Source organism: Mya arenaria, chromosome 10 (genome assembly GCF_026914265.1).
Source record: "Mya arenaria isolate MELC-2E11 chromosome 10, ASM2691426v1".
Classification (NCBI taxonomy): domain Eukaryota; kingdom Metazoa; phylum Mollusca; class Bivalvia; order Myida; family Myidae; genus Mya; species Mya arenaria.
Window position 1 is genome coordinate 15,259,652 of NC_069131.1, and position 21,787 is coordinate 15,281,438.

The 21,787-nt window shown below is 34.5% G+C and overlaps 2 protein-coding genes, 1 long non-coding RNA gene and 1 pseudogene across 3 annotated transcripts in view; 2 read left to right on the plus strand and 2 right to left on the minus strand.

Annotated features, from left to right (window-relative positions):
* The window catches only part of LOC128206964 (bis(5'-nucleosyl)-tetraphosphatase [asymmetrical]-like), a 31,257-nt gene extending 11,237 nt beyond the window's left edge, over nt 1-20,020 (minus strand). Inside the window, exon 1 of the mRNA XM_052909718.1 lies at nt 19,841-20,020. Within this exon, the coding sequence (XP_052765678.1) occupies nt 19,841-19,946 (106 nt within the window). The 5' untranslated portion in view covers nt 19,947-20,020. The remainder of the gene's footprint in view (nt 1-19,840) is intronic.
* On the plus strand, nt 6,002-8,960 carry LOC128206962 (putative nuclease HARBI1; annotated as a pseudogene).
* On the minus strand, nt 10,293-13,568 carry LOC128206963 (uncharacterized). The gene is made up of 6 exons (XM_052909717.1): nt 13,356-13,568; nt 12,902-12,966; nt 12,552-12,689; nt 12,225-12,284; nt 11,420-11,542; nt 10,293-10,999 (listed from the first exon to the last, which is right to left on the minus strand). The coding sequence occupies exons 1-6, from the start codon at nt 13,517-13,519 to the stop codon at nt 10,776-10,778; spliced, it is 774 nt and encodes a 257-aa protein (XP_052765677.1). The 5' UTR covers nt 13,520-13,568; the 3' UTR covers nt 10,293-10,775.
* On the plus strand, nt 15,198-17,037 carry LOC128206965 (uncharacterized). Its single transcript, XR_008256624.1, has 3 exons — nt 15,198-15,360; nt 16,256-16,326; nt 16,990-17,037. It is a non-coding gene; the product is annotated as an uncharacterized LOC128206965 (long non-coding RNA).
* Nucleotides 20,021-21,787: the final 1,767 nt, after the last annotated feature.

Below are 21,787 nucleotides of genomic sequence, written 5' to 3' on the forward strand. Positions count from 1 at the left end.
CTAGATATGTGTCCATAGGACACTGGTGCACCCCTACATGATGCTTAGTAACATGTTATATCATTTGATCTTTAGCGCATATTAAGTTTGTCTTAAAAAGGTTGTTGTGCTCAAGCATGAAGAAAACTAATAAATAAATAGCAAAGTTTTAGTCACTTTTGGGAAATTTCAAACTTTAAAGTCCCATAAGGCTTTTATTTTTATGTTAAAAATGGGTTTAACATTTGTCTAAATAGGGAATGTCAACAATAAAACGTAAAGAAACACTCACTTTTAATTATCCTACATGTAAACATATAGTAAAAAGAATTAAGGGAGGTAATAAAATATTTTGTTTTCCTTATAATGCTTATTGGATATACAAATCTGTTAAAAAGCTTTAAGAAAACAGTTATTTCTTATATAATTTAACTTGAAAAATATATAATTTCTTTAGTATACTTTAGTCACAAAAATAGTGGCAGCCACTCCAAACACAAAGGCCTTATGAGGCTTTAAATTTGAAGGTCAAGGTCATTCAGAGGCCAAGGTTATCTTCATATTAATTTTTTGAAGGTCCAGTTCAAAGCTTTGTTGTGTTCAAATATGAAATTAATAAGTATATTAATACCAAAATTATTACTTCACAAATATTTCCTTATATAATGTATAGTGAATAAAACAACAAAGGGCCATAATTCTGCTAAGACTAAACGCAGCAAAAATTCCTGTCTGTACGATCATCAACATATTAAGGTTGATCATCTGTGAAAGTTTGAACAAAATCCCCCAAGCGGTGTAGGAGGAGTTGCGTTCACAATTTTTTTTCCATATATAATGTATAGTGAATAAAACATCAAAAGGCCATAATTTTGCTAAAACCAATCACAGCCAAAATTCCTGTCTTTACGATCATCTACACATTAAGGTTGATCATCTGTGAAAGTTTGAACAAAATCCACCAAGCGGTGTAGGAGAAGTTGCGTTCACAATTTTTTTCCCTATATAATGTATAGTGAATAAAATATGCCCCCACTTAAGATGGAATGACCTTCGGAACTTAAGACTTTTTCAGAGGAAGAGAGAGTGAGTACATAAAACTAGATCCTGGTCTGGTTGAAACTTCATAGAAGTAACTAGTAATTATCGTTTATGTTTTAATGGGTTTCTTTATGCGGCGAAAGGGGGCCTTTCTGCCGCCTAAACATGCCCTCTGCATGCGTTGAAAATCGCCGCATAATTTTGTTTGACCATCTTTATGCAGCAACACCGCTATGCGGCACCACAATGCCCCGACATATATTGTCTACGAGTCAAAGTCACCAGGGTCTACCAAAGCAGCCCAACAAACCGACAGACAAAACTTACCCTGATAAGAGGTTTCTAGAGGACCTATAAGGTCCATGCCCACTTGCTTGAAAGCCTCGGCGGGAACTGTGATAGGTCGCAGTGGCTTCTTTGCTTTCTTCAGGTTCACCTTTCTTTGACAGTTGTCGCAGTTCTGTATAAACGTGTGTACATCTTCGAAACATCCTTTCCAGTAAAACCTAGTCGAAATCTTTTCCCATCTGAAACAAAGCAAACATAACTATTAGTCCAGATAAGTTACCAAAATACAGTCAACCTTGCCTTAGCGACTCACTGATTTAGACAACTTCCTGCCGTATACGACCCTGTTTACGACCGCCTGACGTAAAAAAATCTATATAAAGTCACTGACTGAATTAAAAGACTCCCTGTCTGACGCCACAAACGACCGTAATGTTTGCACCCCGTGATGATAATATGGCTTAATTAAACGAATTTCATGCATTTTTCAGTCATTAACATATAGCGCTTCGGATCTTGGATTTCTTACCAGCGTGTTAACTTTACTGTGTGCTATGGCAAAAATGTTTATTTTTCTCTTTTATTATCTGAGTTAAGTCAATTTAACCATAACTTCTAATATGTCCAAAATTGGACGATCTGTGGATGCACGAGTTCATTTTATATAATCCGTACGAACAACTTTTCTTGTGAGAAAATCGAATTGGAGCTACCAACCTAATTAAAATTTCGAAATTTCAAAATCCCTGCTCCTTTTAGTATTACCAAACAATAATAAAATATGATGGAAATATAATCTCATATAAACCTATCCATTACCCGATGAATAAACGCGGGATTTGAAAACTCAACCGATGTGCAGTAATATGATATCACGGCAGACAAAATGGCTTGCAAAACAAGTAAAAAGGAATTAGACAAATAATAATGCAAATACGTATACATATTCTAAATAGGGAATATCTTATATCAATTTAAATACCATAATCCAAGAAAAAGACAGGCATCAGGATTTACAAGAACAAATAATAAATTGAAACACTTGACGTTAGTGGACCTGAATTAAAAGACTCCCAGTCATACGTGACCTTTTTGTTAAGGTCTCACGGAAAGTCACCTATTACAAGTTTCACTGTAGTATCATTACTAAAAATAAAGCTAGCCATGGATGCACCTGAGACAAGTTGAAATCCAATACATGTTGTTCTAAATGTTCTAAATGACGATAGAATTATTAGAATTAGTTTTGAGTTTACATAAGCAACTTTCAATGACTGTGGCGTAGTGGTATAATGGAAGAATGCGGAACACTACACATGTTATGATCATGGGTTCGATCCTCATAAGTGCACAGATACAACCTTTTCCTTTTCGGCGGAATTCAAATACTTTCCTGGCATTCTTATAGTTTACTTGGAGGATACTGTCTACTTATTATGTGTACTCGGACCTTATTTGAATTATACATGCAAAATCGAGATAAGTGAGGTTCTCGTGATTTAGATTTTTACATAACATTACTAAATACAAACTATGTAATTCTTTCCAAAAATGAAATAACAAGAGCTGTCACTGTAAGAGACAAATGCCCCCCTAGCACATTGACCTTAATTTGACCTTTGACCTTGAAGGATGACCTTGACCTTGAAATGTTTGAACTCAAAATTTGCAATTCTGTGAAGTTTGATTCAAATCCATTCAATAGTAAAGAAGTTATGGCTGAGACACGAAAAAATTGAACTTTGACCTTTAAGTGTGACCTTGACCTTGGACCTGGGGGACCCGAGAGTTGGATGCGACACACCGTCTCATGGTGCTTTACAATTCTGTGAAGTTTGATTCAAATCCATTCAATAGTAAAGAAGTTATGGCCAAGACACGAAAGATTTGAACTTTGACCTTTAAGTGTGACCTTGACCTTGGACCTGGGGAACTGAGAGTTGGACGCGACACACCTTCTCATGGTGCTTTACAATTCTGTGAAGTTTGATTCGAATCCATTCAACAGTTAAGAAGTTATGACGAAGACACGAAACGGGACGGACGGACGGACGAACGAACGAACGGACGAACGGACAGACAGTGCAATCACTATATGCCTCCCACTTTGTGGGGGGGGGGGGGGGCATAAAAAAAACTTCCTCACTTGAGGTTCGAACCCACAACCGCTATCGTCATAGATCTGAACGATACCACTGGGCCAGCGACTCTATATGAGAAATTAATATCTGTAATTTCATTAAGTACAGAGCATTTTAGAGGACAATTAAATTAAAGTGAATATGCTAATGCATCAAGTAAATAAAATACTTATCAAAACAATAACATTTACCTGGAGTCATCCGATCATTACACCCCTATTTATTGACAATAAACTCGTATCTCATAATCAGCTTTTTTAAACGGACTATACTTTAATATTGCACACTGCATATCAAAATAAACCAGTATCATTTACTATTGGCATGAAAAGCGGACAATATATAGACAAAACACTTTATTTCAGTTTTATCTAATAATGGAATGATCCAAAGACCTGTTCACCTATATTATAAACTTTAAAATCAAGTACCGTTATATATTCTTTACCTTTTTCAGTATAATGGTTTTGTCAGCGAAAACCAAAATATTGCGTTCGGACTGTTCTCACAATATATTTACAGTTATTATAATCGAAAATTAATCATAACTGATACAAAGATCTAGAGCTTAATGTTAGTTTGTAAAACGACTCATCTGATACGCCTTATTTATACATACATGACTGTTTTAAAGCATGAAATAACTTTGAGAGTATCCCCTGCCTGTCGGTTGTTCGCTCTCAGTGTCCGTGTCCGTCATAATCCGTACAAGTCTAATAACAAGATAGTTGTCTCGTTATAACGAGATACTTAGTCGTTTTTACGAGATATTTATCTCGTTATTACGAGTTCAGTCACGTTTTGACGCTTTTGTTATTCAGCTTTCGTACTAATTTAAATAATCTTAAATGTCATATCTAACACAGGCTCACAGGAATCACAAGTTCCTTTTTGGTCATGATAATGAAATCATTATATCAAACTTACGTTTTTGAAACTCCCAAATGTCCTCCGTGATCTGATGCATGCATGCTCTGAATGATGTCATCTGTCTTCCCTTTCTTAACAACTTGCAAACGTTTTGATGAGCTGGTTTTCTTATAATACAACCCGTCATCAAAAATAAAAGGTTTGCACTTTCTACGAAAATTCCTCTTTTTGTTCTTGTCTTTTACAGAAACGGGATACTTCCCATTTTTTACAAACTCTACAACATCTGTGTAATCTTTCTCGTCCATGCTGCAAGGTTGGACTGACTGCTTACCACAGACCTTTATATATACACGCGTTTACGTAGAACTGCTTTCGGTGTCGCTGTCGTTTTCTTTGATGTTGAACGAGCGGCTTTTCTGAGGTAAATCAAAGGAACTATTTTTAGAAATGATGCAGTCTGCATAAAACATAAAAAACACCGCTCAGTGACATCATGGACTTTGATGTAAGTCATGGCACGAACAGTGACTGCTTAAATAGCTCCTCAAAGCCTTGCATTTTTAACACATTCGTTTTAAGCAATGCCTCCACGGTATGAACAAAGGCTATCTAACGTCAGATGAAGTAGAACAATGTTGTCTTTGAAGTTGAATCATATACAGCTACGTTAAAGCGACTTATGTATATTGTATTACATTGATGATAATTTAAATGAAATTCAAATGGAAGCAATTTTATATTTCATTTCAATAGATGTAGACACAGCAGCTTCTGCAGCAGTAACATGCAGCGGCTCCAGAAGCAAAAACAACAACAACAAATATAAAAGCCATAGAAACACGACAGTGACTTGAATTGATATAGATATGTTAGTAACAGGCTAAGTGGGGGGGGGGGGGTCAATATTTTACAGATAAAATCGGGGGGTCATTATTTTATAAGGGGAGTCAGTATTTTATAGAAAATGGTCATTATTTTATATAAAATAATGACCGGGGGGTCATTATTCTATGGGGGTCACTTTACAACGTTACACCGGCCTTCCCATTGGTCATGTACCAAGAATATTAGCAGGGTTTTTCAGAAGAGTTCTTGACGAGGAGGGAAGTATTTACGCCATTACAACTGGTGAACTGTGTCCAAGCTTTCCTCCCTGGCCAGCACTTAACGAGAAAGGAGGGGGTGCTGTTATCCCATGCTCCTATTTCATCTCGTGTCCATCAAGAACATTTGAAATGTCTGTCTCCCTGTTGCGCTCAGCATTGGAAACAATGCAAGAAGGTTCAGCTATGAACGTGTCATTTATTAAGTGAAAAGAACAGTTGTTTAATTGATGCTTAATGATACAGGTTAAAATCTTCCAAGTGTGTAATCATGTTTTTTAAATGTGATTTTTTTATATAATTCTAGTCAAACTTTGATTCGTTTTGTACACCTGGTATGTGATGTTATAAGTGTGAGTATTTGTTAATTGATGCTTGATGATACAGGGTAAAATCTTCAAGTGTTTTAAAAATGTGATTTTATAAGTCTAGTCAAACTTTTATTGTTGTGTATACCTGGTATGTGATGTTATAAGTGTAAGTATTTGTTTGTATACCGTGGACTCACACTCACTTATTACAGACTCTATTTTTTTAACGGTGTTTACAAAGAGACTCAGACTCAGACTCTGACTCAAATCATTGAGACTGAGTCTGAAAACGTGAGTCTACTACGTAGCTGTCTCACGTGAAGTAAATCTCAACTGTCATGGCGGACAGACAACTTGACAGATATTACCGGTATCGTAGATTTAGGTTGCCTCGTCGACCGCGTGTATTTACCGACAGAAACAACCCTTTAGAGATTTTAGATGTAGAGAGTGTCCGGAAAAGATATAGATTTTTTCCGGACTCAATCATGATATTAGTTGGAATCGTGGAGCCAACGATCGGTACAGCGACGATGAGGAGCAACCCGCTCCCCCCTCTCCTGACGGTATTGTGCTGCCTTCAGTTTTTTTGCAACCGGAGCGCATCACATCGTAATTGCACAGGCTCATGGCGTGTCCAGGTCGGCTGTCGGCAAGGCAATTCATGCCGTATCTGTTATCCTTGCAGGACTGTTAAACAGATACGTTAAATTTCCAACGGGGTTGGAAATTGAAAGTGTAAAACGAAAGTTTTACAGTGTCGCCGGTAAGTTTGGCTTTTTCTTGTTTTGATGTACTTCTTTGCTGATTTCACAGCCAAATATTTTGAGGTGACTCAGACGGAAATGTCATTTTATTGATTTGGATTTCTTTCTGTTTATTTTTTGAAGTTATGATGAGCAATATCGTATTTGTGGATTTATTAAAAGAATCAATCACAACAAAGACACTAAATTTATGATGACAAAGCATGTGGACTTAAACATTTGTTTTTGTGGCCATTCTGTGTTGTAACGTTTGTGGATTTTTTTAATGCACCAGTCAATTGTAACCACGGCCCCCGAGGTCCGGGGATAGCCGGGGAAATTGACCGTGTTTTTACCTATCATGTGGCCCCGCGGTGTCGGGTGAATGCAGTGGTTTTGTCTTCGCTTCAAATATAGCGGTGAATGGGCCTTACCTAGGATCCCTTGGATGCAGGGGCATTTGGCGGGGATTTACCATCTGTTCATCCCCGTAGGGCGGAGATTTTAGCCTGGTTGGCGGGACCGAAAGTCAACGTCCCAGCTATTCCCCAGACCAGGGGAGGGGGGCCGTGGTTACAATTGACTGGAACATAACTTGGAGTGTGTTTTTAAAGATTGTGCCTGGTGGATAAATGTACCATTATGAGAAGTTTATGCTACTGTACAGATTAATATTAATTAGTTTTTGATTTGAAACAATGTAATAAAATTATGTTGTTTTTGGTCAATTACTGATAATTCAACAATTCAACCCAGCTAATTTATAGTACTGAAGGTGCCATAAATGGATTACAGGATTTGTGTGTAAAGTGTGGTAAGTTTTTTACTTTTGAAATAACTATCATATTTCTATTCAGTATTTGATAAAATTTGTATTTTTCCATACAAGGTTTCCCAAATGTAGTTGGAGCAGTTGATGGCACTCATGTCAAGATACAGGCACCACCAGACAACGAGGCAGATTATGTGAATAGAAAGGGCTATCATTCCCTGAATGTACAGGTATGAAAATATTAATTTTATATGTTTTCGATTCATTTTGGAAATCTTTTTCTGAAACCAATACTTGTTCCTATGTTGAAGCTTGTTTTAACATTAAAAACTGTTGGTCAAGAAACAAAACAAATCATATTTGGATTCTTCATCTAGGATCTACTAATGGTGAAAATATGGTCACTAACTTGTACTTGTTATCTTTCAGATGGTATGTGATGCAAATTACAGGATAACTGATGTTATTGCTAAATGGCCGGGATCTGTGCATGACAGTCGAATGTTCTCGGAGGGGATCTTGTGCCAGAAGTTGGAGACTGGTAAGTGCATTTGACTTAGATGAAGCTGCAGGTTTATGATGTGATAACATGAATACTTCCATACATACAGTAACCCTGTTTGCTAATAACATTTGCTGATTCTGCGATTGGTTCACAAATTTATGATACTGTGTGTGTGTGTTTACTGATATTACCAACTTCAGTCCTGAACTGTATGAAATATTGAATGAAATTTTCTTAATTTTTTTTTATGTACGAACCAAAGTGAAAACATCAAAATATGAATATAAAATAAGTCGGTTTTTAAAAGTATTACAGATAAGTGATATGAATGTTTCTCTTCGCAGGACAAATTGATGGACTGCTGCTTGGGGACAGTGGGTACCCATGTCGAAAATACCTCATGACGCCCTATGCGAATCCTAGAAATCTGTCGGAGGAAAGGTATTGATAAAAAATCAAGTATATTCATTGATAATTGTTTTCTATCACATCAGTGAATATCAGATGATATTTTACCTGTATAATTATGATCTCATACATCTGTCTCTTTTTTGTTCACATAATGTTTATTTAGCAATGCATTTTAATAAAAAATAAATGACATCAGTGGTCCATTTCAAGTTTTTTGGTCAGTCGGACCTGCCCAGAAGTATCATATGGAATGTTGACGTCCTATAATATGGACAGCTGACGTCCTGCATTATGAACTGCTTACGTCATAAAACTGGTGAATATTGCTGGCAAATTTCACGACATTTATCATTGATCACAATCCAGGGAAATGATATTAAAAGTAAATCTTGTGCAGCCTTTAAGTATTTCTGATATTTTCAGATTCAACACAGCTTTGTGCCGCACCAGAGTGCTCATAGAACAAACATTTGGAATGCTGAAGAGGCGCTTCGCAGTACTGAAATACGGAATAAGAACGACACCAGACAGAGCGGCTGTTTATGTTGCCTCATGTGCAATGTTGCACAACTTTGGTTTTGAGCATGGAGATGTGTATGGACGCCAAACATACGAGGATGATGACATGCCACAAGTGGACAACCAAGGTGTTGATGTTAATGGGCGGACCCAAAGGGATTATATTACCCAAAGGCACTTTGCTGTTTGAACAATCACCCTGTCAATCATTTGTCATTGTTGTACGTGTATATTTTCATATTTCAGTTAAACAGTTACTAACTATTTAAGAAACAAGCAGAAAACATCTAATTTTTATAAACTTAAATATAAGATTCTGCGATCTAATTTTTGTCAGCATTCTTACATAACTTGTTTCCATGGATTTTCAAAAATTGGCTCGTTCCAAGATAAAAAATAATAGTTTTCAAAACGTTCAATCTGTGAGAGTGCAGCTTTAATATCTTTGATAATACCAATTATTGAATGTAATATGCAAGGCTACTCAACAGGGATATGCATTGAAGACAACAGGTTCCTTTAAGACATTAACTGGCTATATTTATCTATAGATGAATTGAAAAAAAACAAAAACTTTTTTACTTTATGTAGCTGTAAGTCCATGTTTAACATGTTTAACAATAGGAGAAACTACATAAAACATGTGCTATACATTTAATGGCAAAAGTGTAAGTTGTGGATATCACTTTGAACATCTATCAACGATTGTATTTCTTATTCATTAACACATAAATAAATGTCAGTTTAACAAACAATTCATTATAACTATGTAACTTTACCAAATGGAAGACTGATAATAACACAACATTAACAATCAGATATTACAGTAAAGTGAGGTTCCATAATGAAATGAAATGAAAAACAATATTATACAATTATGTTATCTGAATTGTTACAGATTGTTCTTGATTTTTTATGCTCTTTTGCAATAGTTTATAAGCAATAAGGGATATTTTCAACTTCATTTAAACAGTAACATTCAGTTTCATGGTGTGTATTGAGTAAAGAATGTATACTGTTTATGTCATATCACAGTTCTGTTATTGATTTGTAAAAGATATTGACCAGCATTATTTCTCATCTTTGTTTTTGTAATGGTTTGCTTAACACAATATTGATTTTAGCAAAATTTGCTCTGCTCACTTTTACTGTAACAGTTATTTTGCACATTTTGTTCATCATAATGCATGAGTGTAATTCTTTCTGAAACTGTTGCATGAGTCCACTCGGTCAAATTTACACAATTTTTCATCAGTTGTTTTTGAGTTGTATTGAACAAAGTAAAACTTCATGAAATTATTGTAAGATATGATATATCAACAGTAATACCCCATATAATACCAATGACTAAAATAACCTAGACATTCAAGTTGAAACAATAAATGTATTACAATTTAATCAATAAATGTAGACTTATTCCTATTACACAAATAAGATTTTTTGATTGTAAATACTTTCCATCAAAATGATTTTAGATACATCATCAGAGAAAATACTTCTACATACTTAATAATAAAGGATAATTTCCATCTCAATAACACATGTTGTATATGTTGAAGAACAAATGAGTGTCTCAAATTGATATTACGGTAAATGATTGGTGAATGCTAAAATATTTACTATGGTCTACTTAAGTCTTAGTATGAAGAAATGACTTGTTAAATGTTCATTTCTTTCAAATTAAACTCAGTATCTTTCATTAAATAAATTATTTTAGACATCTATTCATCCTTTTTGGAATATTAAAACAATATCATGGAGTGTGGTAAATATTATCTAGGATCTTTAAAGCTGCACTGTCACAGTTTGAACAAGTTTTTTTTATTTTTTATCTTGGAACGAGCCAATTTTTGTGAAAATCCAAGGGAACCAGTTTTGTGAGATTCATGACAAAAATTAGTTCCCATATTTTTATAATCAAGTGCAAAAATTGATATTTTATGCATTTAAGCCATGAAATATTAATTTTCGAACAGAAATATTGAAATCTATGATATAATTAAAGACAAAACATGAAAAAGTTGTAAAAATGGTAAATGTGTGAGAGTGCAGCTTTAACAATTTATACTGCATTCAAAAAGAGATCTTATGAAAAATTGAAACTTTCATTTCCTAATCCTGGAAAAGTTATGTTGAAATCCATGTTAGCATTTCGCATGGCATTCTCCAGAACAGATTTTTTCAATTGGAAAAGTTCACGTTGTTGAGCTATTTTTAAATCTAAAAGTTCAATCTCCTTTCTTGCTCTGCAAACTTCAAGGTCATGAAGCTCCTCGGTGAGCTCAATCCTATCCATGCACTTCCTACGACCTATGAAGAAATTGTATATTTTTGTTTTTAAGTTTATACATTTATAATGTACACAACAAAAATGCAAATATTCCTTAGCATGGATTATAATGAATGCAAATTTACTCTAAAAACATGCATATATTGCTGTTGATGATTTGAAAATGAAATAAGGCATTAAGACCACCAATGTTGAAAAAAAAAATATCTTTCAAATGCAAAAGGCAGTTAACAACTGAAATTAATATGTTTTCTTTTTTAACCAAATTTCATCTGCATCCATATTATGCCATTCATCATTTCGTGTAAGTGTTTAATATTTATGATTTGACTGATATACATATATATCCTATGTTCCTGATTTTGTGTTAAATATGAATATACCGTTGAAAATGTACTCATAGAAACATATCAAAACAATGAGTTATACAAATGGTTTACGTTTCTTTGTATTTGTCTGCATCACTCTGGGTTCATCTGGGTGTTCATGGGACACACTTGGATGTTCAATGGCATGAACTGACACTGTTTCTTGATGCGTGCTGATGTGCTTACTCTCTGTCACTGAAATGTTCATGCAAAGTTACAGTGATGTATAAGAAAATGTGTAAAACTTACTCTCATATTAGATTATGAAAAGTAATTGGACAGAACATAGAGTACCGAGCAGTACCACTTGTGAAGACATTGACAATTTTGACCACTTTCTTTCTTTAGAAAACATTCTAACCCCCTTTAGGATGCTATACTACATCTCAACTGGAGGCAATGGTAACATACTATAAAACTACTGTGTACAAAAACTAAACATCACTTCAATTGATATCATTCTACATGTAGAAATTGAAGATGAGAGAAGAAGGAAACTAACAAGAGCTGTCATAAGACTCGACAAACCCAAAACACAATATCAGGAAAGGTCTCTATAAACTCTTCCTATATACCAAGTTTGGTCACAATATGTAGACCCTTTCTTAGGTTATTCAATACCAACCCTTTTTCTATTAATAATATTAAGTCAATCGAAGGAAGGATATTAGACTTATAAGGGAAAATCCCTAAATCCCAAAATTTACCTTAAAACTTTAACCAGACGCCGACGCTGGGACGAGTAGTATAGCCCTCCTTATTCTTTAACATTGATTATAAGAATGGTGCCCTCAAAAAAAATCATGACTATCATTTATCAAGACAAACTGAACTTTAATATAAAAGGCCTCATAAAAGTATATTATAAGACTCTTACTTGGGGCTTGTTGCACAACCAAATCTGCAACACTGGCAGCATCTTCCACAGGCTCTATCACTGAAAATAAGATTTGTTTCCCTATTAATGGTTCTTATAGCTACAAAACATCATGCAATACAGTGTAAACTAGATTGTGCCATGTTAAATGTTTTTTTACATTGTTTCCATTATATCATTTTACTTCCATTATGGGAATTATTATGTTAAAAGGTAACATCTATGATTGAAGCAGTTGCACATTACCATTATTTTAACAGGATAAAAAAATGGCTGAAACATATAATTCAATTAACTGATACATTCAGCAATTCTTTAAAGGGGTACCTCCAGATTCTATCCCGCCTGGGATCCCTATGAGTTGGGGCTTGTCCTTCAGAAATTCAAGGACAATTTCCTCTGCCAGTGTTATCTTGCCAACTGGACCGCCACCAGTGGCCATGTTTTCGTTATACTTTTTCTTGGCTAAAAGAATAATGGATTCTTTATACTGATGTTTAAATACATAAATAATTGAATGTAAAGCTTTACTGAATTTCCACCATGATATAATTCAAAGATTTTACTCTAAGACTTTGCACATATGAAGTGTTTTGATTAGATAATAATGTATTATTAATTATGAAAATCTGTATAATATACCAGTGATAAGTATCAAAACATTTATTACATTATACCTCTACTTTTCATATTCTGGAACAATTTCTTAACCTCTGCATGTGTCCGCTTTACATTGCTTGATCTGCAATTGAAATGGCCACCCTTCAGATTAATCAATGTTTTTTATAATGAACAGGAAATATTTTACAAGTAATTAAAATAATATAAATAAATTAATTCCACTTCCAACATAGATTCTATATAAATACAAGCAGTCAGAATTTCTGCAAGAAAATACTTTCCCAGAAGAGAAACATATTCAAATGAGACAAATGAGGTCTTTCAAACCACCTTAAATCAGCAGGTACATGTAATGCTGTATGCTGTTAAAATCCTATTGCTCATAAAAGAAGTTCTTTAATGCAGACTTTGTATTGATATTTATACACTCATTGCGTTAAATTTAAGATGAAAATAGCCACTGAAAGCTTAATCATTTAAGGTAACGTTTAACCAGCTTATCTAACTTACGCATTCAAGTCATCGGCCACCTTATTCCAGGCGGCCGACTTTTCTTTGAATGTGATTCCGTCGGCAAATCCTCCGTATAACACGTCGTACTGTTCAATCACTAGCCGCACGGCACACAGTCGCTCTTTTTCATCCCAGGTCGTCCTTTGTTTTTCTAGCGACATTTTACATCAAACACAGCCGACAGTCACTCAGGCGCTTGCATTGTACAGGTATCTGATTTTGACTACATTGGTAATATGCGTCTAGAAATTCTGAGCAAAGTTCAAGAACGATAACGCTTGAAAAAGTAAACAATGGCCGCTTACGTTCATGCAAGTATAAATATTGCGGAATCGGACTCAGGCTCAACGTTGAGACTGAGTCAGAGACTGTTTGAAATCATGTTATATTCGACAAGCTCAGCTGAGTCTGGACTTGGACTCAGGTGCTGAGACTGAGTCCAACTTTCAGACTCAGTCTTGAGACTGTTCGTAATCACGGCCCCTGGTTTGTGATGTTATGAGTGTGAGTATTTGTTAATTCCTGTCTTATAACTGGAATCTTAATGAATGCATGTTCTAAAATTGTGTTAGTTTGTTATTTAATCCTAACATGTATGTTTAAAATACAATCTAGTTAAATCATTGTTCTCTTTTAAAATGCCCCCTTTGTTGAATTTGAATATGGCATGTCCACAAGGCATATATAGGAATATATTGATTAACTGGTACTAATGTATGCCCCAACTTCTTAATTCAATGTGAAACACATTATATACTTCTAATTTAGTGAAGTGTAACCCTTTGATCCGAAACTGCCCAAGGTGAACCGGAAGTACATTCGGAGCTCCTCGGCCATTTTATCGAAAACAACCTCGGATGTATGCCGGTACATAAGTTGAAGTAGTTCGTAAAATTTTGAATTATATCATTAATTAAATGTAGTGTTTTAGAGTTGTATTTATTGATCTAAGTTTAAGTTGATTGCCATTGAATTGAATTATTGCAAACATAATAAAGAATTCCAAGAGTTAAGTCACAAAGTTTAACTGCTAAATAAAATTACTACGCGATCTACTTGCAGCGGACTTAAACGTACCACTTTTTGAGTATGTAAACCGTCCAAATACATCCGAGGTTGTTTTTGAAAAAAATGGCCGAGGAGTTCCGAATGCCGGAAGTAACCAAATTGGTAAGGTTATTCAAGCGTGTAAATACCAATAAAAGCCCAAACTCCGCGCAGTGTTACTTCCCTTGCAGTACAGTAATCACTGCCTTCACAAATATCACGTGATGATAGAAACGGCACGTGATTGCAATTTACAAAATGGACGGAACACCTTTAAAAGAAATTCCAGCAACATGTTTCATTTGTTTAGAAAATAAACGATTTTATTCCATAAAAGGAAAAAATGCAAAACGTTCGATACATGTCTGAATAGCTAACAACACATCCATGTTGATATTGTAATTTGTAAATCCTACTTTCAATTTGAAAAAAGACCGAACATTTCCGAATGTTTTTTTTAATTGTTATTTTTTTATAAAACATATTATGCCTATCAACTGGCGTAAAGTAATTATTTAAGAAAGGATATAAGAATAAATATATATGATTAAAAAAAATGCCATTAAAAGTTTTCATCCAATTTTGGATGAAAATCTTGTGGTGGCAGTGATTACTGTACTGCAAGGGAAGTAACACTGCGCGGAGTTTGATAAAAGCCGTAACATTTTGTTACAAACCAGTTTGGTTCAACTTAGGAATAGTTTGTCTTTCATGTTATATAAAAAAAAAATCATACCAATGTATTTGAACTAAAAATACGCGAAAAGGTTGTTACTGATCCGGAATACCCCATGTCAATCGGAACTCCTCGGCTAGTATCAAGATATGGCCTCGGATATAATACGGGTCGTAAGAAAATAGTCCATCATGGCCGACCAAGAAGATGTTCAAACAACCAAGAGATATGTTAGTCCAAAGACAGAATGAGGAGCGAACTTTTACCACTTATTTGTGTGTAAGTGTTATTTTTATACTTATTGTATTTTAATAAAATACAAAAATAGTTTTAAAAGAGCCCTAATGAGAAACTAATTGGAAATGTCATAAATTCTTAGTGGGTGGGGTAAAGTTAGTCATTCTAAAATGCCGTCCAGGCTTTTTTTTTAATGATGGTTAGCCTGGACGGCATTTTAGAATGACTAGGGGTAAAGTATTCTTTTATTTGACAGATTCTAATTTAGTAAATAACAATTTTGAAGCTCCAGTGATCAGTGGCAAAAATTAAGAAAACAAATACTCTTTTTGTTTTTTTTTAATAACAAATAAGTCTGAATCTGACTTTACTTAGATCGATAATAGGTTAGACTTTCTTTCTCAGTGTATTTATCTCATACATTTCATATCATTAACTTTAATTTTTTATAATTAAAATTTACATTCTTTTAACCAAGGATGTATAGTTTATATGTCCGTGATTGTTGGTAGCAAACAACTTAATGTAATGGCACAATTGCAGGGTTCTCAATAAGTTTCGGTCGAACCATCTCCAATAGTAAAGTTACCGACCAGCTTCTACTTATTCTACTAAAAATTCATTTAGTTTTCCAAATTTGAACCGGCCCTATTGCCATTTGAACCGTCCATTTTGGCCGGCAGCCGGTTCTTATTGAGAACACTGAATTGAATACCTCGGCCCTGTTCACTAATATAGTTCTCTAAATAAATTAGATCTTCATTCTATTGGTTTAACAAAATAAGTTTGAACGCATAAACCAGCACACATTTCTTTCAAGACTAAATTCTTTGATATCCACCAGTGGTGGTGATGCAGAAACATTGAAAAATGTTGACATTTTTACTGTGCCAATGAAATGCAGACATTTAAATTTTAATCTTATTGTCATTTTCAGAGAAGAGTATGGTACCAGGGGTGCAGCTGACTCTGATTCCCGGCTTGTTCAAATGAAAAAAGGCAGATGAGGTAATGGTTGTGCTATTTTCGAAATTCGGACAATAATTTAACAGTCAAGTATCCTATTGGTTTAAGCCCAAAAGTACCTGCATGTTTGTACAATTAACCAACAAGGATTGACAGTATTAAAATATCAACATTGTAGATGAATTTAAACATGATAACAAGTTCATTTCATATTTTTAATTAACCAGCAGTCCAGAGCTAAAAGCTGCTCTCTCACAGATTGACAGTTCTTCTTGGTCATTCTTCAAAAGCCCAAAGGAGTAATTAAATTAAATTTACACATATAATTAATTATACGGCTTAAAGCGATAGCAAAAAATATTTTCCAATCAATTGAAATCTGTTCTATTATGTGTGACCTTATATGACTAGTTGGAGGAATTTTTACCAAATTTTCAAACTTGTATATGAAAGACTGTGATCTGATATTATGTCAGCAGTCTAATATCACTGGTTTCCATACATTTGCACAATAATTGCCAATTGGCTTGTTTAAAGACAAAAATAACAAAGGTGTCAGAACAGTAAAACTGTGAGGATGCAGCTTTAAATTGGTGTTGCACTTAATGTTTAATGAATACTTTTCTGTTGTTGTACAGGCTTTTAAAATAATTGATCTGAAAATATAATTCCTATTATTGTTGTATTTTCTGTTTTCTATTTCAGGCACTGGAATCCGAATGTAATAAAAAATGCCATTGTATGAGGATTGACGTGCAATGCATGGCAATCATCTTAACACAACTGCAACGCCTTCCTTGGAAAAATGAGTGCAAGATGGAAACAAAGCGTTTAGTGGAACATCTTGTCATCTCAAATATTTGATGACTTACATACTGATGTGAAGTTGAAGATAAAAGTCATCTGTTGGTCCGTGATTATTAAATAAATCTGAACATATATTTTAAAAGGGTAAAATGATAAAGGATTTATATACGCTTTAAGTGGTTTTCCTATATTATGGAGGGAAGATAACTACAAAAACAGAAACAGATGGCATCGGCAGACCAAATAAAGGAGAACTATTTTGTTCAGTTCAATTTTTAAGACTTCAGAAAATCTGTTAATAGAGCACATCCTTGCAAATGCCATAATGTAAACTGGCTCTTTAAAATGTGAAAAGGTGAAAGTGGTCTAGAGGATAAGCCCCAAATTCAAGGTTGTGAGTTCAAGACCTCCAAGATACTTTCTCTTGACCTCAGGAAAAGGATGTCCATACTTGTTTCTTCTTAGGCAACAGACTTAAGAGTGATTTTGTAAGCTTCCAGCTTGCATAGCAATCTGATAAGGCATAGAATAAGTACTAGCTGACTTGCAAACAGTTTTTCCATTTGTGTTGATTTATTTTTCAGTCTGTTGGAATGTTTATTAGAAGTGATGCGCATTGCTTACTGCAACCAATATTTGTTTTCTTTATTAAGTTGAATTTAACGAACACATAACATGACTTGTGCTTTTACAGATGCATGTTTATTTCGTTGATTGTATGAGTTTATTTTCTCAAATGATGTAATAAAAGTTATTCTGAATGACTGTCCTTTTTTTGTTTGAAGAAAATGTGTTGAGGTTTTGGCATAGCATAGTGTCATCATCATCATCATCATCATTGTTGTGTACAAATAAAACATTCAAAACAATGTATTAAAAACCAAACTGTCAAGCCAAGTACTCAAAGAGGCACAAGGATATTGCTAAAGAGACCGGTAATACAATTAGACAAATAAAATGTAAAGAAAGATCTATAATTCTGACACATGGTAATGCTTTAAATAGTCCTCACATTGTGTGTTTATGGTTAAAGTGGAGACATACAGTATATTTTGTATTGAAGACTTAAATTTGTAGGGCAACTTACTATCCATATATGGGGATTAAGCGCCAGAAATATTGTGAAGTCTCCCAAAAGACTCAATGCACTTAAAAGGGCTTGGCACAGAAATGAAAGTAAAAATGGGAGCAAAATCTAATTTATCATTAGTTTTACATTGGATTGCATACACATGGCTCTGTTATTACTTGACTAATATTAAAAATAAAATTAAGAGACATGTTGATCCAAACTGTAATTATTCTTGTTTGCATTTTATGGAGTTGGACATAAAAGAGTCATTTGGTGAAGAGTGATCTAAAGGCTAATTATTCAAAATAGATTAAGTATTATTGAAAAAAGTCTGGTATACATTGCTGAAAAGCTTAGCAACCTGTTTAAATATTTGTTTAAGGCTTTTATTGACAAAAAAATGAATCAGTTGAGTATCTTATCAGTTACTCATTTGGTGTTGTTTTTAATAAAAAATGACAATTTACTCAAAGATATTGAGACTAATAATTATAGATTTAGACAAGTATAATGTGTAAGGAAACTTCTAATGAGTGGGTTTTATCCACAGCCTAGGAGGTAAAGTGAAGCATGATCTGCCTTGAACAAATACAATTTTAAGACAACATCTGTCAACTTAGTGCACCAGTCAATTGTACCCCCCCCCACCCCAGGTCCGGGGGAATACTGGGGTTAACCAGGGGATATGGGCCGTGTTTTTACCTATCAGGTGGCCCTGCAGTGCTGGTTGAATGCAGTGGTTTTATCTTCGCTTAAAATATAGAGGGGAATGGACCTTACCTAGAGTCCCTTGGGTGTGGGGGCATATGGCAGGGATTTTGCCATTGGATCGTCCGCGCCGGGGTTGGCTGTACTGAAAGTCAAAGTCCCCACTATTCCCCAGACCTGGGGAGGCCGTGGTTACAATTGTCTGGTGCATATCCACATGAACGTTGTATTGGTACTCTAACAATTGAGCTTACTGTGTGGATAGTCACCGCCCCACCTCAACCCCACAGAACTGCTTACACAAAAAAAATCTGCAGCCCAAACCTAATAATGCTGAAGTAAAAGCATGCATAGATTTCAGCTGGTAAAGCTGACTGGGTGCCAAGCTCACACCCATCCTACCACAATCCACAAAAGTCTGCACAATATGCAATCAATGATTTTACAGAATAGTAATGTTGTTTTAATGGCAAGGCATGGTGTGAAAAATAACACGGCAAAGTATGACTTAAAACTTACATTTCATAGGGTATTCCTATAACTGTTGAGAAAATGTTGACATTTAGTCCATGCATGCATTTAATCCGATGTAATGATTCATGCATGCCATGAACCGTATGATCATTTCAATGACTGTCAAGTACATTTTCTGTGTGCTCACGATTTTTCTAGAGAAAATAGAGTGCTTCAACTATAAGAAAACATCTAAATATTCATAAAACGAACATTTTTTGAGGTTAAAATAAATATTTTCTCTTAAACAAGCACATTTAATTTAACACAATCCATTTCCTTGTTGTTACAATGGGCCTTCTTTACGCGGATTGAAAACGGTGTTAATCGCCGGCAGCCGCATCGCACTTTCGTATATCCTTACTACTATTTACGAGGTATATCTCGAAGCTTGCCGGAGATGGCCGAGTTGTTACGATTGACCCCATGTGTGTATAAGACAAAACTTAAACGTACCTTTAGGAGGGGACCAATGCCATTTCCTGTTAGAATGCTTTAAAAGTAAGTACTCTACACTGTCCACACCTCTCCTGAAAACTATCAAACCTGCAGCCACGATCATTGTTAAACTGAGTCAAATATCTTTATGATTATATTTTCACCTGCCGTTATATATATATGGTAAGTGTTATATGGGAAACGAAATCGAATATTTAGGGGATTCGATTTTGGTTAACGTAAATCGTTCTGAAGGGCGGTGCAAAAGCACGGTTACCGGTACCCGGTATTTGCAATCACTTTCCGATAGGACTGCTATAGTTAATATTATAATAGTACGATGGCTGTTGTGGAGTTATAATTATTAAATATGCTCTAACTTTAAACTAAATGCCTTCATTTGATAACAAAGGTTATAGTTATCCAAATTGTATCCAATTATATATTTTGGCAGTTAACCAAAACTGACTCCCTTATAGTAATTGTATACCCATAAATTGCAGTTAACCAAAACTGACTCCCATATAGTAATTGTATACCCCTAAATTGCAGTTCACCAAAACTGACTCCCTTATAGTAATTGTATACCCATAAATTGCAGTTAACCAAAACTGACTCCCTTATAGTAATTGTATACCCCTAAATTGCAGTTTAACAAAACTGACTCCCATATAGTTATTGTATACCCATAAATTGCAGTTCACCAGAACTGACTCCCTTATAGTAATTGACTCCCATATAGTAATTGTATACCCATAAATTGCAGTTAACCAAAACTGACTCCCATATAGTAATTGTTTACCCATAAATTGCATTTAACCAAAACTGACTCCCTTATTGTAACTGTATACCCATAAATTGCATTTAACAAACACTGAATCCTTTTTATCAACTGTCTTATGTTATATGATTATATATTCGTTGAGTTACCAAAGCTGGTTCCCATATAGTAAGGATTTTCTATTTTACCAAAACTGACTCCCATATAGTCAACACTTCGTTTCAATACAGTAATCATATTAGTAATCACGGCCAAGATATATCAAAACTGCTTCCCATATAGTTATCTTATACCCATAGACAGCTTTAAACCATTATGTAGCAAATAAGTCATTTTACGACATTATCCATTTTTGAATCCCCTCTATCATTGAATAATGAGAAAACTTCTCCCATATAACCTCCACCTATATATATATGGTCCATTCTCGACTTTCCAATAGACCATAATCCTTTGGGCGCACATTCGGAACTCCTCGGCCATTTTTTCAAAAACAACCTCGGATGTATGCCGGTACATCTGTTGAAGTAGTCCGTATTTTTTTGAATAAAAGCATTAATTAAATGTAGTGTTTAAGAGTTGTATTCATTGCTCTCAGTTTAAATTGATTGCCAGTGAAGTGTATTATTGCAAACATAATTACGATTCCCAAGAGTTAAGTCATAAATTTTAACTACTAAATAAGATTACTACGCGATCTATTTGCAGCGGACTTAAACGTACCACTTTTTTAAGTATGTAAACCGTCCATATACATCCGAGGTTGTTTTTGAAAAAAATGGCCGAGGAGCTCCGAATGTTGGGCGCAGTATGAAATGCATACAACAAAGAAATAGAGTAATGCATACAACATAGGCAAAGAAGGGTTTTCACATTTGCATACAACATACACAAAGAAGGATGTTGAGAAACGCATACAATATAGAATAAGAACAAAAATATTGACATTGAAATATTATTGTTTAAATCAATAAATTAATATGTTTATGAGGTTAGTCAAGTGAGAAATAGTTTATTAACTTTATATTTGAATTTTGCTTTTAAAACTAAAACATAATTGATTTGTTTTTCAAACTTTTTGTTTTGTTTGAATAGGGAAAAGATCCTTATATGAAATCATTAAAATTGGTTTAATAGCCTGAAGGAAACAAAAAGTTTATGAAAACTTTGCAATTGGATAAAAT

What these genes read in the sequence shown, in the direction of transcription:
- LOC128206963 (XM_052909717.1), bottom strand. Translation starts at nt 13,519, where the DNA reads ATGTCGCTAGAAAAACAAAGGACGACCTGGGATGAAAAAGAGCGACTG. An exon ending in GTGGCCGATGACTTGAATGC is followed by an intron (nt 12,967 to 13,355) that starts GTAAGTTAGATA and finishes TTTCAATTGCAG; the next exon opens with ATCAAGCAATGTAAAGCGGA. An exon ending in AGGCGGGATAGAATCTGGAG is followed by an intron (nt 12,285 to 12,551) that starts GTACCCCTTTAA and finishes TCTTATTTTCAG; the next exon opens with TGATAGAGCCTGTGGAAGAT.